This window comes from Gouania willdenowi, chromosome 8, assembly GCF_900634775.1.
Source record: "Gouania willdenowi chromosome 8, fGouWil2.1, whole genome shotgun sequence".
Lineage (NCBI taxonomy): Eukaryota > Metazoa > Chordata > Actinopteri > Blenniiformes > Gobiesocidae > Gouania > Gouania willdenowi.
In genome coordinates, this window is record NC_041051.1 from 12,839,887 (window position 1) to 12,858,523 (window position 18,637).

The window sequence follows — 18,637 nt, forward strand, 5'->3', positions numbered from 1 at the left end:
GTACCATTTGACGGTTAGTTTCTGTTACATATGAACTTTTTTCTCCAGACTAAAACTGCATCGTTTGTCCTGTTGAATAACGCAGTACAAAGATGACCTGCAAAATCACACCTTAATTTGATCTTTTCCACTTTCAAATCCTCAGTGTAGCAGCAGTGTATGACAAACTATTCCTGTATATTGCCTTTTTGCTGGAAAATGTATGTTGAATAAAATTTTCTATAAAAACAAATGATACAGGTCTTGCTTGTAAATTTAGATTAAATAAAATGATAATCTGAAGGGTGATAAGTATGCTATCACCAGCATCTCATGATAATCAAGCTTCCACTTTTCGGAATGCCCAAGGTTCTCGTGTGTTCATGGAAACATTGGATTGTTTTCCTTATTTGTGGTCATGCACTGAGATTGGATGAAAAGCCATAGCTGCCAAATACAATTTTTCCTATTGAAGTTTCTTTTGGTCAGAAAATGATAATTCTCAAACGTCCATTATTACACTTGTTAAAGTAACTCAAGATTCTGAGTCGGTTTCATTCCGATTTCTGCTTTAGTAGCTGTTCTCATTGCAGTGAACCTGCATCAATGCTATGCGTCTGTCGTGTCCACCTCATCGAGAAAAATCTCCCAAAGAAATTAGAATTTTTTTTTGTTTCATATTTTATGCCAATTTCACATTGTAATCTTGGTTATTTAGCAAACTAAAATGTCCTTATAAATTATAAGGTTTCTACAAAAAGTAAATCAATAAACCACAATATCAGTATAGGCCTAAAGCTGCGTTCACACTAAATGTGTCTTCTGCTGCACCGGACGCGTCTGCCGCAAGAAACGTTCCGCAGGTTTTGCAGGATCAAAAAATGTCCCCATTCGCTTCATACGCACATTTCACTGTCTGCTGAAGCGAGGAGCTGCGCTCCTTTTTCTCCTTTCATAAACATAAACCACCAGTGAAATAAGCTGGTGTGATTAGCGGCTAATGCTATCCTAGCTCCGTGCTGACTTTCAAAGATGAAAACTACAGAGAACTTTTACTGCTACTACCACCACCTCGCTGATTCTCCTCCACGCCAAATCCTTCCTAGTCCGGTCCTGGTTATAAAGGCTGTGTCATACAGCTCCAGGTGGTCACACACAGCTTGTACTCTATGGGTGAACAGACCAGTGTCCGTGTTGATGCCCTGACGTCATCGTCAACAAAGACTCTGAATGGCTTTCATCACACGAAACAGTCGCAGGAGTTCATTATTTTCAACTCTTGCGGATATGCGTAAAATCGGGATCGCGCTCACATGGCCAACGCATTTGACGTGTGGGTCGGACCGCACCGCAGCACTGGAAAGATTTTGCATCTGGGATGCATCTATCTCTTGACTTTGTTAGTAATCTGGATGTACGAACATTTCGTGACGCATCTGGTGTGAACTTAGCATTAGGGTTACGGGAGCAGTCTTGTTTCAACCCCATTGTGTGTCAGCACTATTGACCTTGAGCAAAGCCGTTTACCCGAACTCAGTGGTTCCCAACCTTTTTTGGATTGTGACCCCATTTTGATAACAGAATTTCCTTAAGACGGGAAGATGAATTTCTCCGTAGGGGACAACACGCTCTTCTCTGTATTCACCATGAATCCCAGATTGCACAGGTGATGCGGCAGAATACGCGTATGCGTCCTGACCTCCGTCTCCGGGCCAGGAGCAGCCAATCGTCCAAATATGTAGCCAGAAAATGCCCCGATTCCTCTGCGGGGCTATTGCCGCATCCGTGCAGTGCACAAATACCCTTGAGCTCAAGGAGAGGCCGAAAGGGAGTACGCAGTATTTGTAGCATATCCCCAGGAAAGCAAACCATAGGTACTTTCGGTGAGGGGATTATATATTGGAATGTGGAAATACACATCTTTGAGGTCGACAGATGTGAACCAGTCGCTCTGTCGTACAAGACGCAAAAGGAAGGAATGCGTGAGCATCCTGAAGGTGTATTTCCTGAGGCCCCTGTTTAGAGCCCGTAAATCCAGGATAGGACGGATTCCGGTCCCCCCCTCTGCTTGGGGACCAGAAAATACCTGGATTGGGTTCACGGCGATAGACCCCTTGTGCAGCAGCGAGGCGATCTCCTCTCCTAACACACGGGCTGAATCTCCTCAGGCCTGTGAGTGTATTATACCGGTGAACCGCAGAGGAATAGATGCAAACTGCAGCCTGTATTCCTTCGATGTTGTCCGTAACACCCATGGAGGAACTGCGAGCGCTTTCCACTTGTCTATCGTTAGGGAAAGAGAGGTTAAGCACTCCGGCTACCTCACTGTGAGAGGCATCATCTGTGGTACGGCCTAGGGGCGTGGGTGATGAGCCAACTACTGTTGTTTGAATAGGTGTGTGAGTGCATGCTTGTGGACATGCAACCAAACATTCTACGGAACCTGTGCATCTCTCCCGATCAACGGAGGGCCGGGCCTTGATAGAGAGGAGGACGCCCTTGGGAGCACGCTTGAAAGCGAAAGAGTGAGAGCTGGTGAACGAGGAACAGTCAGCTGTAACATTGGTGGAAAAGGAGAAGTGGTAAGGCCAACTTCTTCTTCCTCCGTGCCTGTGTGCGCTGGGCAGCCGTCGGGGTCGGAGGCTTCCCGGGCCACGCTGAGGCTGCGGAACTGGAGTGGAGGGTCTCTGCGCTTTAAACTGAGGACCCTAGGGAGCATGCTGCGGGGCCATCCTCCGCCTTGTCGGAGGAAATGCAGGGCTTCTGGGGAAGGCAGGGGCGCAGAGCCTCATCATCCTTCTTCCTGGCTTCACAGCCCCACTGCGTCAAAGACAGGGCAGAGCCAAAAATTCCATCAGGAATAAAGGATGCTGCATCTTTCAGCATTCGTTAGTTTAGCGAGGTCGAGCCAGCAAGCATGCTCCTGGACCACCATGTTGCCCACCACCTTACCCATGGACTAGAGTGAGCAGGCCTGGGTGCGGAGACACACATCGGCGATCGTGGATATCTCCTCCATTATTGCTGGGTCCCGGAACAGAGCAAAATCCTCAGAGCTCTGCCTGGTTGGCGGTGAGGAGGGAGAATACATTCATGGCCCAGGGCAGCGATTGCGTAGGTCCTACAGGACAGGCGGCAGGAGCGCCATGTGCGGAGGGAAAGGGGGCCGTCAGATTTTTGCATTTTTGAAATTGGAAATAGCCAGAAATTATGGAGGAGCGCGATTGAATTTTGTTTGAATTTTTGAGAGTCTACATAATGATTCAGTGGGTGAAAAGTTGGTGAGTTGGTTCCGACACCAGGAAACAAAGAAGAAAGAAAGAAAGAATAATAATCCAGCACAATAACAATGTTTCCCCTTTTTGAGTACCATGAACAATACATTTTCGGAAAGCGCAGGGTCATGCCTACGACATGACAAGGGTCTCTGGTCACTGACGGGGATGTGGCATTTGCATTTGCCCCTTCCCTCGTAGTGTGGCCACTACGAGAGCAAAAGGCCCTTCGCCAGCTTGTGGCGCTCGGACCTAAAAATTCACATTAACTGTTTAAATGTGGTTTGTTGCAAAAAGTTGCTGTTTATTTTAGCATGCTTTGTAACTTAACATTCGACGCCCTTTAACTGACCTGAACTGAACTGACATGTTTGCGAAATGAGATTTCAATTGATCCAATTGATCAAAAAAAAGGCAAAAACAAGTGCACCAAATCAGAAATCGCATATAGATCATGTATTCAGTATGGAATTTTATTTTAGGCAACACTGCTTTAAAAAATATACTTGTAAATAAAATAGTCCAAGCAGAACAGTTTCTTTGAGGGAGGAGGGAGTAACCATGACACCAATATTCATTAAACACACAATCAAGTTTTAATCATGATTTTTTTTTTTTTTTTAATCTTTACAAACTATAACAATGAATAAATGTTATAAAGTTTATATGATAACTATGATATTTGAAACTCTCTGGTGACTTCATTAGACACATTCTAAAGTAATGTGTGACATTAGCTATGCCTCACATACAATATTCATCCCTCGTTTCATATAACCCTAAAGTTTAAACACTCATTCCAGCTCTTCCTACAGTGGATAAGATACATTCAATCAAATTTTCACAGAGGTAACTTTATTTTTTTTGTATGTTTTTTCCATTATCAAGATGATAAAAAAATAAAACGCCAACACAGATTCATTGTGTGCAATATCTGCAGAGGAATTTCATCATTTTACGTTGGCTTGTTTTACATATAGGCACAGTATATGACACAGTGCTTTTTGAATGGATAGCAGGCCTGTTGAGAAGCTTAAATGCACGATCCCCTTAACTGTAAACTATTAGATAAACGTCTATATACAAGCCTTCATTTTAACAAGTAAGCAAAAGCAGATTTAAAATGTACTGATAATGTAACAGCCTTTTCAAAACAAAAAATAAAAAGTGCAAAGGGTGCGCTTTGGCATGTCAGAGCTTTAAAACACAGTGAGGATTTTAAAACTCTGACAACACAGTCACTCCCAGTCTTTATGCTAACATTAGATGTTGTTCTTGTTCAATGTTGCCTGAGCTCGAGGCTCATCCACAGTAATGAGTTACTTTGGGAATTCCACATTTCACTGTAAGCCTGATGGTTGTTTTTTTTTTTTCAATCTCAAACATAGACAAAGTTAAGCAAATCGTGTTTCTCATTTCTGTGGCTCTGCTTCATGGCCTCAGGGTCTTCATTTACAACATTTTCTCTTCTCTACGTGGAGGACTCGGTGGCAGATTGGGCAGGTGTGGTGAGCATCCTTGAACCTGTCCATGAAGAATGGGATCAGGCAGCAGCACAGGAATAACCTGCAACACACACAGAGAAATATTTTATTATTGACAGGTTCCATCTGCAGTGTGTATTTGTAGTTTTTAAATCTTAAAGCTATTGTAAGGTATTTTGCCATGGTTACCTATTTCCGGGACTTTTATTTTGGTGATACGTTTGGATAGAGTAAGTGGAATGTGCAGATTGAATAATTTGTGAATAAACTGGAAGGGTCCTGTTCAACGTACCGACACCTCCGCGCCTTCATACATTTATGTTCATGACATGGGCGGAGTTTGCGGGGTAGGGGGAGCAAAAGTTTTCATTACAGTTTTCCCCCAAATTAATTCCATCCATCCATCCATTTTTAGACCCAATTATTCCTGTTTGACAGGGTCGCGGGGGTCTGCCGGTGCCAATCTCCGGCTCCAAATGAATTCCAAAAACTGCAATTCTTAATATAATGTACATAATATCCAAATATTTTAAGTTGCATAAAGCACAGTAATGTACAAAATATAGGAATTCATCATGTTCTTTTAAAAATACAAGTTTTCAGTGAAACAATCCCAAACTTTTGAAACTTTAGGTTGGTTCTTCTTCTGTTGCGCAATTCTTCTTCACAATATAAATGGTGAAGCCACACTGCGCCCAGCAGGTCATGTATGGTACTGCAGCAAAAATGAAGAAGAAAGCGGCCGCCAGGAAGATTTTATCATGAGTTTATAACATTAAACGACGCGTCGATGCAGATTTTTGTAGTCAACATTATCTGTTATGTTACTTATCATTTCTGCATTATTGGATATGTTACGGTTGGCGCAAATCTCGAGATGGTTTATATATTTAATTCTATTTTTTTCTTTCCCTCTCCTGGCAAGAATCTCAAACTCCGCCTATGCATGTATCGTATAAAGGCGCGGAGGTGTCGGTACTTTGAACAAGACCCGTCTAGTTTATTCACAAAACACATCTTACTCTACACACTCCACTTCGCCTATCCAAACCTATTACCAAAATAAAAGTCCCGGAAATACGCTACCGGTGAAAAGTTTTAGAACACCCTAATTTTTCCAGTTATTTATTACAATTCAAGTCGCGCAAGTCCAATGAATAGCTTGAAATGATACAAAGGTAATGGTTACCCAAAACTGAAAGATAATGTACATTTCACAATTATACAAATTTAAAGCTGTTCTGCAGCAATGAAGGTTGAATCAGCCTTGAAAGCTGATGCTACTAATTTTTAGTATTTTTTTTACAATTTTTTAAAATTTACATTTTGACAAACCTTTTATTTTATACAGATGAATTAAATTTCAATTGTGCAAGTTTTGGTCTCTTCCTTTTCAAGTTTATACATGAGATGTTTACTGTATACAAGGGAACTGTGGCAAGATTTATTACCAAATATTAAGTAACTAGTAATTGAGCTACTTTTTACTTGTATTTGAGTATTTTATGTCAATCAATCAATCTTTATTTGTATAGCGCCAAATCATAACCAATGGTATCTCAAGGCACTTTACAGTAGAGCAGTCTTAAGGACGGACTCTTCATTTTATGGATACACACATATGCATATATACGTATATACACATACATATGTATCCCACACCCAACATGAATTCATCATGGCGGCAAGGAAAACCTTCTGTTAAGCAGCAGGAACCTTGTGTGGATCCCATTCCTATGATGAACAGCCATCCACGTTATGCTGTGTTGGGTGTGTGCAGAGAAAAGGGTGGAGACAGAGCCGCTGAGTCTCTGTAACTCCACACTGAGGATCCCACGGACCTGCAAGACAAAAGCCAGAAGGAGTACAGGAGCAAACACACAAGGGAGTAAGCAGACATAGAGGGAGTGTTTGAAAGAGGAATGGGACCCTCTCCGGTCCCTCTCTAACCTAAATGACCTCTCTCTTAACGCCCTCTCCAACCTCTCTCCAACCGAGCATGCCAGCCCCCCCCCCCCCCGGCAGTCTATGCCTATTGCATCTTAATTATGAGCTATGAGCTGGTTCCTAACTAAAAGCTTTATCAAAGAGGAATGTTTTGAGCCTAACCTTAAAGGTAGAGAGGGTGTCTGCCCCCCGAACCGTGGTTGGTAGATGGTTCCAGAGAAGTGGGGCCTGATAACTGAAAGCTCTTCCTCCTATACTACTTTTAGAGATGAATGGAACAACGAGTAGTCCAGCATTTTGAGAGCGTAGTGTTCTGGGGGGATTGTATGGCACTACAAGCTCCTTGAGATAGACTGGTGCCTGTCCATTTAGGGCTTTATAAGTGAGAAGAAGAATCTTGAATTCTATTCTATATTTTATGGGAAGCCAATGCAGAGAGGCTAATACAGGAGTAATGTGATCTCTTCTCCTAGTTTTAGTCAGTACACGTGCTGCAGCATTTTGAACCAGCTGAAGTGTCTTAAGCGACTTGCTCGGGCAGCCTGCTAAAAGAGAATTACAATAATCCAGTCTAGAGGTAACAAAAGCATGGACTAGTTTTTCGGCGTCGCCCTGAGACAGGATAGATCTGATTTTAGCAATGTTACGGAGATGAAAGAAGGCAGTTCTTGAAGTTTGTTTTATGTGAGAGTTGAAGGATAAGTCCTGATCAAATAGAACCCCAAGGTTTCTAACAGTTGTGCTTTGTGCCAGAGTAATGCCATCTAGGGCAGTTAGGCTAGCATAGGTTTCTCTAAGGTGTCGCGGGCCCAGTACAATGACCTCAGTCTTGTCTGAGTTGAGAAGAAGAAATGTATGACGTACTTGTACTTGAGTACAATTTCAAACAGGTAACCGTACTTCTACTTGAGTAGAATAAATCAGTACTCTTTACACCTCTGAATGAGACTCAACCTGGAGAGAAGTGGAATGACTAAAATATGACTGATACTATTCTAGATTACCGACAGATGACTAAAACTCTGACTAAATCTAAATTTGCAGTCCCAGTGTGATTTTTTTTTGGTCAGACTCACCCACAGCAGATGAAGAGGAGGCACATGAGCCAGGCGTAGGTCCCTGCCTTGTAGGTGACATCAGTCCTCACCTGCTGCTGGCAGGAGGTACAGGTGGTCGTACCTGAGTTGAATCCAAGTCCTGTGTCGTAGCTCACATATTTAGTCCTGCCATCGCCATCAGCGTTTCCTACTCCAGTGGTGACGACTGCAGGAGAAAAGAGATTAATGATCCAAAATGTAATAGTATATGATGTGTTTTTTTTTTTTAAAGAAGTGGAGGTGCTGCATGTGGTGAGATATTACCTGGCCTTGGATTGTCCTGAGGATGGAACGGAGAGTGGACTTTATAGAGCTTTACATCCTCTTGAGCTGCACAGAGGTTAATAAAGGTGAATGTTAGAGTGGGTAACAGTCTGGAGTGATGATGATGATGATGATGATGATGATGTGTGTTTTGTGCTGATCTTACATGGTATAATGTAGGGAGGGAGCTCAACCCCCTGGTTTCCATCTCCACTCATTGTGCTGTAAAAAACAAAATCAGCCCAAAGATCACACATAAGATCATTTCAACTCAAAAGAAAAGTATATTTCTTTTAATTTGCGCTATTTATTTATTTTCTTTTTGTTTTTTTTTAATTTATTTTAATTTATTTATTACATTTTGTCTTCCCTTTGTTTTGTAAGTTTGTGTCTTGTTTTATCTTTATCCCTATTTCTTAAAAAAAGAAAATGCAAATTCCACATACTAAATGTCTAAAAATTGGTATGTTTGTCCAAAACGAATTAATAATTAGACCCATTACACCATTGCAGCACCACCTTAACTATAGTCTTTTTAGAGTCTATCATTCATCATCCATTACAACCAGACTCTATAATATCGCTATGAAAACATGTTTTTTTAATTTATTTCATCACCTATTTATTTAGATTTCTGTTTGCGCGCGTGTAAATTCAGAACACAGTTCTTAATAATTCCATCAAGTTCATTTTTGATTTTTTTATGTTAAGGTTTAATTTGATCTTTTTTCAGGAATTAAAAAAAAATCTCCTGACATGTTTCGACTGTCAGTCTGCCTCAGAGGTAAAATATTTCTTGTTCAATTGAGACTGTATTTATGACTTTGGCCGTTAGGTGGCACTAAAGTCTCCCTTGTTGTGGCTGAGTATAGGCTGTGTTTGGATGGCTCTGTCTCAGCCACATAAGCACTTAAAAACAAACAAATAAATATACAAAAATATATATATATATTTTTTTTTAAACTTTTTTTCCAGTTTAGTGACTCATTTTGACACTTTCCAAGTCGTTGCAGCTCAATTAGACCTTTAAAATGAACCTATTTAGACCACCAGTGTTTCTTGAGAGGGTTTGTTTGTTTGTTTTAAATACAAGGTAAAATGAAAGATTAAAACAAACCAAAGTTAAAATTAATAAAGAAAATAAATTAAAAAAAATAAAAATATCAGTAGGCTTGAAAAACCGCATTCGCCGTTTTTTGTGAGAACGAACAGGAAACACCTGAGGCCGTGTCTGCGCGGGAAGTGACGGGAGCGCGTGCTCGCTGACGCTTTTTTTTGTTTTGTTTTTTTTTTTTTAGAAAAAAGATTTTACATTCAGATTTCTTTTTCTTTTTTTTTTTTTTTTAGACTTTTCTTTAGAGTTTTAATTTGTCATCCATCCGGTGTGTTCATTCTTTCCTGTGTCTTAAACATACGTTTTTGCTTTAAAAGTCTGTAATTAATGCAGCTATTTATTTCCCTGGCTGAACTGTAAAAAAAAAACAAAAAAAAGTTCCAGTTTTTTTATTTGTATTTAAAAAAAAAACCTAAATGTGGACAAAAAACCTTATTGATTCGATAACTAAATAATACAATGCATAAACATGTAACATTTAAAACAATGTACATGTAAACAATATTACAATTTAAAAAGTAGATATTTTGTTCAGGGTTTGTTCAATATTAAAATCAGTATATTTGATAAAACCTCAACAAATTTACATAAAATATGATTGAAATTATGACCAATAGAAATCAGTGACAACTCTGTGATGAACATGTCATTCTGTGACATGACTGTTGGTCATTTTTCCAGCCCAGTTCCTTCCATTGCCAATATTTAAAACCTTAATCTAACATTTATGTCAGCAAATAATACTCTTGATCATTTAAATGACGTCCTAATTTACTGCTATAATCAACAAGATTACATACAAATGAGAAAAACATTTTTGTCCTGAATAATTCTGTAACTACAGGCTATCACTGTGTGTGGGTGTGTATACAATAAAACATAATAAGCAAATACATTTGAGCCACTTAAAAGAAGATGTTAAGCCATAATTATCAATAAAATTATATATGCTCTTCTCCCTTCTTTAGCTCTTTTATTAAATATGACACCATAGCCACAATTTCAGTGTTGCTTTTTTTTTTCTTCTAAAAATAGATTTTCTTTTTGCATCAAAAAGCTAATGCCTGGCATTAAAACTGCTCCAAAATAGTTTTCTATTTCTAAAAAAAAATGTAAAAAAAATGGTAGATTGGTATTCTAGGGATGACTGTTTCATATTCAACTTTATTGGGCTGACGTTAACTTGAGGATGATACATATTTGAAGAACCATCCTAGCTTTTGTCAAATTGAACAATTAAAAAGTCCTGTACATAAAAAACAATTTGCAGAATTGTTTTTACAATTCTTCAGAGGTCATTTGATTGAATAACAGTCGATCCCTGGCCATAACAATAATAAAGTTATTTTCTATATAACTTTAAACCATAGTTATTGTCTTTAAAGTGTTTATTTAGAAGTCTAAACTAAGGTGTAGCGTCACTTTTGTCACTTGTCCTTAGGGTTGTGTGTCAGTAGAATGTTAAAAGAATGCTTTGTCCATCTACAGGCAGATGGTAGTGCAGGAATGCCACTGAGCAGCATGTTTTCCTCTGAGTCACTGACAGGGTGTGTCTGTCAAAACCTACTGCTGCTGCTGTGGATAATAATGATGATAATGATGACGATGACCTGGCATATATTGCTACCTGAACTGATCTGCGGTCTATCACGCAAGTTCATCACCTTTGCACTGTTTCACCTTAAAAAAAAAAGTCAAACTCTGAGATAGTCCGACAGCACATTCAGACATATGCAGTTGTTCTATTCTACATCCCAGACAAATCTGTCGTCTTTGTGATCACAAGCAGATTTTTGGCTCTGCTCCACATCTACTCAAAGCAGCTGACAGAACATTGACGGAAAACACTGGGTGTGTGTGTTTTTCAGGTTTGTCAAGCAGATAGTTGAGAACATTAGTAGTTTCACCGACAGATGGGAACCATAAGGTCAATCTGATTTTATATAATTAAACTTTTCCATAATCGGATAGAGATCATAGCTGGTGGTGGGGTTAGTGACTTTTATGGCCAACAATCGCCAACACTACACACACCCTTTAAAACCACCATGGGGTATTGTTGGAGGCTACAGATGTAACAATAGGGCGTTTGTATGAGAGAACTGACATGGTTTATTTCATCTTAGTTGGTGTTTGCTCACTGAAAAGATTCATCGTGAAGGCAGGTGGATTACTGAAGGAGAACAACTGGGTTAAATGTCAATCAAAGCATACCGAGCTAACAAAGCAACAGTTTAATCTTTTGTCTGTAGATTAATTGGGAAAATGAAACTGTAGCTTTGAAGGTATTAAACATTCTAGTGCAAAAACATTAAGTCATATGGAAAAACTTGACCAACCAAGAACAGTCAATCATTTTGAAATTTGGTTGAAAACCTTTGCAAAAAAATTGAAGCTCCTGTGGTTTTAAAACCAGATGTTACAAAACCAAAATGATTTGCTATTTCACTTTAGAAACATATGTATATTGGATTTCGAGAAGATCTGAGGGAATTTTCATTAGGATGAATCTCCAGATCAGCTATGAATCATGGGAGCAGCGAAACTCGCCCTTTCTGACTTTTACATTGAGACGAGGTGACACCCTGAAACGCATGTGAATCATAGGTGTGGCGTCAGTGGTCAAACCTGACTCTGACACTTTGTGCGTGTTTGTTAGTCTGTCAGTTGATAGGGTAAGGGATAAATAGTGCATTTCTGTGATTGGCTGATCTTTCTAAGTATGTTTTATTCTTAACTTTTATAGCAGCTATACATGCAAATTGAAGTTTTCTTTAATCCATCTCTTTTTTTTTTGTTTTGCTTTGGAAAGCTATATTAATGAAAGAAAGTTATTTAAAACAAACACACATTTTGCTCATTTGCTTTTGGAAAGATGAAATGTTTACATTCAGCATGATTCATTGCTGCCAACCAAACGCACATTTATAAGTTTGACAACTAAACTCAAATTGTCACAGGTAATGCACCCGTTTAATAGGTTCTAGCTATAAATATGTTATAAACCATAGAGAACGTATGAACAGAAGCGGCAATAAAAAATAAAAATTCTATTTGATTGTGGTTCTCCAGTTATTTAAACTAATGTTACACTTGACCTGAACAGACCGACTGAAATCACACGCTGTATCAAACCAACAAGCAGGAGACCCAGCAACAGAAGTCAGAAGGTAAAAACAGTGAACCAGCATTTAAAGACTTTTACCTGGCTCAGCAAGATTTGATAAAAACCTGTTTGGTCTGTCATCATGTTCTCTACCATCTGGCCAAAATATATAATATTGTTCCCTGTCATCAGTTCTGAATATTATCTAATAGGAATAAATGATAAACCTCCGCGTGAGGTAATGTATTCATACCTTTTAGTCTAAAACCTTTTGAAAGCATTTTTAAGTAATACACAGATGAAAGATTTTGCTGCGTCAATTAATGATTGGATCTGTTCAGGTGGGAAAATGATGAAGTTTTTAACTGGTTTGAATACGTTTGAGTAATGAAATTGAATGAAGTCTTACCTTGGCTTGATGTGATGTGAACTGCTGCTGCTGATGTGGAAGACTGGCTGATTCTAAGCCATCCACCTGTTCTCCTCAGTCAATCCATACTGACCCACCCACAACCTTTCCCCATTCGAGAAAGACACGCCTATGCCGCTGTCAGTGGTTAGTCACTTTCAAAGCTTCGACAATTACGCCTTTTTAAAGTATCAAGTGAAAATGTGTCGAATCGAAATGCCTAAGTTTGACGACGAAGCTGCTTGCATAAAGATTGACAACGTGCTTGGTATTCTGCCTGGCTTTATTGACAGGCTCAGGCTTTTTTTAGCAAGTAGTTTTAAAGCACCTTACAGTGTCACACACGTTTACCCATTCAACGGTAAGTAAGACAGAAGTTACAAAGCTGCCTTACAAGGTGCTTATCTACCATTGGGAGAAACTTATGGGCTCAGTTTCTTGCTCAAGAAAAATTCGATTCACGGACAAGTATGATCATGGAATCGAAGTTCAGAAGACAATCCTTCTACCACCTGTGATAAAACGATAATGATAATGGTGGCTGTTTCAGGTTGATTTAATCCATAAACAACCACAAAGCTTTCTCTGAGTCCCACTCAGAGACTCATAAAGTAAGGTGTGGCATGTTCCTATTGAGACACTACTTCCGGTGCTAATAAATTCCTTTGACACCCAAAGTCAACGAATCAGATAAACTAAAGCCAGGGCTTGCAGAAGAAGTTTTGTGGTATTTTTCTCCAACAGACTGCTCTCAAACACCATCTTCTCCAACTGTCCTGTACACTTCTGTTCATTGGTGTAACAGAGTGTTTTACCATAAAGGACTTAGACCGTCCAATAGGGCTCTGTCCTGCTTACTGGTTCCACAATGGACTGTTCTGATCCCATTCTTTTTCTTACCATTCATCTGACACACTACTTCAATAGCAAGGGGATGCTATCTACAAAAGTTTTTGGATAAGTCATTATTTGCCAGATCCATGAGATGATGACTATTAGTATCAGTATAACTGCTTCCATGTCAATGCAGCATAAAAAGGTTCTGGTTTTCAAGCTTTGGCAGCTCCACCACTGTTGAATGTAAAAGGGAATGGACACTTATCAATTCAACTTTATTTGTATAGCGCAAATTGCAACAAAATAATCTCAATGCGCCTATTGAAATATAAAATTCATATTAAGAAAGAAAAAACCCAACAAGATCCACATGAACAAGCATTTAGCGTCAGTGGGAAGAAACAACTCCCTTTTAACAAAAAGAAATCTCCAGCAGAACCAGGTTCAGAGGTGGCAGCCATCTGCTTCGACTGGTTGGGGTTAGTGGACAGGAGGACCAACAGAACAGGATAGAGAGATAGAACATCAGAGTGTTCCAGACTAGTTGAGCCGTGAACCACAGATCAGGAACTGCCATCATCAGCTTCACGACACCTGAAACAGAGCAGAGAGAGAAGGACAAGGAGAAGACACTGACTGCAGAAAAACATGATACAGTATTATCTCCTGCCTTGGCCTTGGGCCTCACTCCCAGTGGCCTAGTCAACACTTATTGTAAAGCCCATGTCCGCTCTAGCGGTTATGTTATGTTATGATTCAGTCCTGTTTATGCAGACTGTAAATCATAACCAGCTTCATCAGAATTTGAATCTCTTCCTGTTTATTGAACCAGCAAATGCGACCATTTACAGACAAACGGGGGGGGGGGGGGGGGGGGGGGGGGATTGATTGTTCTTCATTACCTGTGATGGCATATCAGTCAAAAGCTGCAGACAGGAACAGAGTAAGAACGCTTTTGAAAAAAGCTTAGGTCTCAAACTGCCTTTTTGAGCTGTGTGCAGGAGGATGATGTTTATTAATTAAATCAGATGAATAAACGAGGCCCGCTCGCCAACGAGAGACAATGCTGAACAATCCCCACCATGTGGGAATAACAATAAATGACTCATCAGTGTCATTGCACTTCACATTAGCAGTACTTGGAGTTTTCCTTATTTTTATTTTTTTTACTTGTCTGCACATGCTGTCAAAGGTCAACACTACAAGGAGTGCAATCGTTATGAGAAAGCAATGCATGTTTTGTTATTGCAATAAAATAAATTGATTTATTTTATTGCTTAATTGTGACCATCACCAGCCCTCCCTAAGGAAGGGTAAGAAATTTTTTATTATAGGGAGGATATAAAAAGGGAGAGCAGTGTTACACCTAGGTGAAGTGGGGGGGAAGGGAGCAGGGAGGAGAGACTCAAGGTAGGAAATAGAAAGGGTGGGGAAGAATAGATTATTTTACAGTGAGGGTGAGATGTGAAGTTGTAGAACATATTGTGCTTATTATGTTGTGTCAAGCCAGTATGGTGACAAGTGTGAAGCTTAGCTATAATGGTGGTGGCTGTGGATGGGGGAATGAGTTTTCCTTATTGATGTTTCATCTATCAGCAAAAATGTGAAGAACTGTGAGGTCTGAACCACAAGCCCCAGTTTCCTCCCCTGGGATTATCAGAATCATAGCATTATTTTTGATTTTTGTTACCACCTTTGTTTGCCTGAGTCATGTTAACGTCACTGGATTTCAGACCTAAATACGTGTTTAAAGATTAGTATTTTCTTTCATGCATTTGAAAACAAGCCAGTTTGACTACATTTTTATCTAGTCAATCACTTGTTCCCACTGTTCCAATGAGACGACTTGCATGCTAAATGAGACTGAATGGGATTTCCAGTTTTCCTGTAAATCATCCTAGACATCTTTTGACGACAACTAAAAAGTAAAAAGCCTTGTTTTTCTTTTCCTGATCAAAAAGTGTCTGCAGTAAACAAGTTTTGTGTTTGTTTGAAGGCGTGTCTCAGCCTCAGCCTGGGTTCAGGGTGAGGCGTGTATGTGTGTGTGTGTGTGTGTGTGTGTGTGAGTGAGAGAGAGCGCATTTGTGTGTGTGTGCATGTTTTGATTGTCCAGATGAGCAACATTCCAAGAAATAGATGAATCCTTCAAGAGTTTTACATTCTTTAAAGGATGATGTGTTTCTGTGTGAATGCGTTAACATTCCTAAATCTGTTGTTGCTAAAGGACATTGCAGATCCATCCTCGTTTTATACCTGTTTACCCTGTTCTGATTCACAGGGAGATGATGCCTATCCTCGCTTACTTAGGGCGTATGGCAGAGTACACCCAGGCAATTGTGGGAAAAATAATTGTCAAATGCATCACGGTTCAGCTTTGTGTGATTCTGCATTGATTCATTTGGTAGTCCATATTTAACTTCAGCCTTCTGTCATTACACTATGTGTAAGTTAACGCTGACGTCATATCACGGGAACACCATGAAGAAACCAGAACAAAAAATGAGGTCAAGCCGATCACTGAAGAAATCACGGTAATAATGAAGGAAAAACAGTTCTTAGACATCGAAATGTAACATCGAACATTCTACGGGTTTCACAATCCCACAATGCAAAGTGTGAAAGTTATCCAAAATTCAAGTTAAATGACATGACCATCTGTCAACCAACCAATTGTTTGATCGCGAGCATCATGTGTATGAGTAAATTCACCCATTTTTCAGAAGAAATACTTTTGATTTATTGATCTATGACGCCAACACTACGTCTTTATCTGTGTTCTAAAAATATTAGTTATCGCCAACAGCAGCTTTAGATTTTGTTATATTGTCACGAGACGGAACTGAGGCTCAAGCGCAGACAGCACAACAGGAGGCACAGATACAATTAACTGATTTATTTCACAAAAACTGAATACAACAGAAAACCTACCAGCGCCCTAAGTGGGGTGGTGGAGAAATTAAGTGCTGAGCTAACTGAGGGAGACCTAATACTAAGATTAACTAAAAACGATCAGGAAACTACTGATGAAAAAACAGAACCCTAGGTCTAAAGGCATAAACTCAGAATGACTAAACTAACAAAGGAAACCTCTGAACCCCAAATGGGCAGGAACACAGAGACGCTCGAGCTGCAGCCAACGCGGCCGAAACGAAGGAGCCTGGCACAGGAGTGGGGAAGAACCAGCTGAAGGGTGGAGTGAGCTGAGGGATTCCAGCGGTGATGATGGTTCCAGGAGGGAAGGAAGCAGGAGAGCTCCCATCGGCTGAGAGGGTCAGAGTCTGCAATGCTTACAGTTTGGCGTCGGTTTGTGGTCTGCCGGTGTCTTAAGTAGTGGTGTGACCACTCCCCGCCGCAGCTGGAAGCAATCCTGATGATTAGAGTTGAGTAGTCTGGATAGTGAGGCATGGAGACCACCAGATGGTGCCAACGGACCAGTTCAGGAGATGCCAGAGGTAGAGGGCATGACAGTACCCCCCCTCCTACGTGCGCCTCCAGGCGCACGACCAAAACGTTCAGGACGCCGCCGCTTGAGATCCCTGATTAGGTCAGGGCAAAGGATCTGACTGCGGGGAACCCAGCTCCTCTCCTCAGGCCCGTAACCCTCCCAGTCCACGAGAAACTGGAGGCCGCGACCCCTGCGGCGGACATCCAGCAAGCGCCGAACCGAGTAGGCGGGCGAGTCATCCACCATCCTGGGAGGAGGGGGGGGGGGAACAGGAGGAGCCAGGGGGGAGTCCCTGGCGGGCCTGACCTGCGAGACATGGAACGTGGGGTGAATTTTCAAAGTTCTGGGAAGGGTGAGACGTACCGCTGTCGGACTGATGATCTTCTCCACGGGGAAGGGACCGATGAACCGGGGTGCCAGCTTTCTGGATTCGACCTTCAGAGGGAGGTCCTTGGCCCTCAACCAGACTCGTTGGCCCACAGAGTAGGTTGGTGCCGGGCAGCGACGGCGGTTGGCCTGCCGCTCCATCCTCTCAGTTGATTGAATAAGTCTGGCCCTGGCCCTGTCCCAGACCCTTTTGATCTGGCTGACGAAGGTCTGTACAGAGGGAACGGAGAGTTCCTGTTCCTGGGAGGGGAACAACGGAGGTTGATAGCCGAGGGAGCACTGAAAAGGAGACATCCCCAGAGAAGAGTTTATCTGTGAATTGTGTGCATACTCCACCCAGGCCAGATGCTCAACCCAGGCAGTGGGGTTGGAGGAGACCAGACACCGGAGGTACGTCTCCAGAGACTGATTGGCCCGCTCCGCTTGGCCATTAGACTGGGGGTGAAAGCCAGAGGTGAGACTGGGGGTGGCCCCTAGGGCAGCGCAGAAGGCCTTCCAGACTCCGGAGATGAACTGTGGACCCCGGTCCGAGACAATGTCTGCTGGTATCCCATGCAACCGGAAGACGTGGTCAACTAGGAGGGATGCCGTCTCCCTGGCTGAGGGGAGTTTGGGAAGGGCGACGAAGTGTGCTGCTTTGGAAAAACGATCAACAATGGTGAGGATGACCGTGTTACCTCCAGAGGGGGGTAGCCCCGTGACGAAATCCACAGCGATGTGTGACCAAGGCCGAGTGGGCACCGGGAGTGGTTGAAGGAGACCCGAGCTGGGTCTGTAAGGGGTCTTGCCCCGGGAGCAGGTGGGGCAAGCGGCGACAAAGTCCCGAGTGTCCCTTTCGAGAGAGGGCCACCAAAACCTCTGCCGAAGGATGGCTGTGGTCCGGAAGCCCCCAGGATGGCAGGCGAAGCGAGAGGTATGAGCCCACTGGAGCACCTGGGTACGCACAGACTCAGGAACATAGAGAACATTAGGCGGGCAGTTACCTGGGATTGGCTGTTGGGACTGTGCTTGACGGACCTGATCCTCCACTTGCCAGGTTAGAGAGGCGACAAGACGAGCAGGGGGAAGGATAGATTCAGGGTCACCAGAGGGTTCGTCGCAGGAGAACTGACGAGACAGGGCATCCGGCTTGATGTTACGGGACCCCGGGCGATACGTGAGGGAAAACTGGAAGCGACCAAAAAACAGCGCCCAGCGGGCCTGCCGAGAGTTCAATCTCCTGGCTGAACGAATGTACTCCAAGTTCTTATGGTCTGTCCAGACAATGAATGGGTGCTCTGCCCCCTCCAGCCA

At 41.8% G+C, this 18,637-nt stretch overlaps 1 protein-coding gene across 1 annotated transcript; it reads right to left on the bottom strand.

Annotated features, from left to right (window-relative positions):
- Positions 1 to 3,827: 3,827 nt before the first annotated feature.
- On the bottom strand, positions 3,828 to 12,780 carry litafd (LITAF domain containing). Its single transcript, XM_028455591.1, has 5 exons — positions 12,676 to 12,780; positions 8,213 to 8,268; positions 8,047 to 8,112; positions 7,762 to 7,948; positions 3,828 to 4,820 (listed from the first exon to the last, which is right to left on the bottom strand). Exons 2-5 carry the CDS (start codon positions 8,262 to 8,264, stop codon positions 4,703 to 4,705), a joined length of 423 nt encoding a protein of 140 aa, XP_028311392.1. The 5' UTR covers positions 8,265 to 8,268; positions 12,676 to 12,780; the 3' UTR covers positions 3,828 to 4,702.
- Positions 12,781 to 18,637: the final 5,857 nt, after the last annotated feature.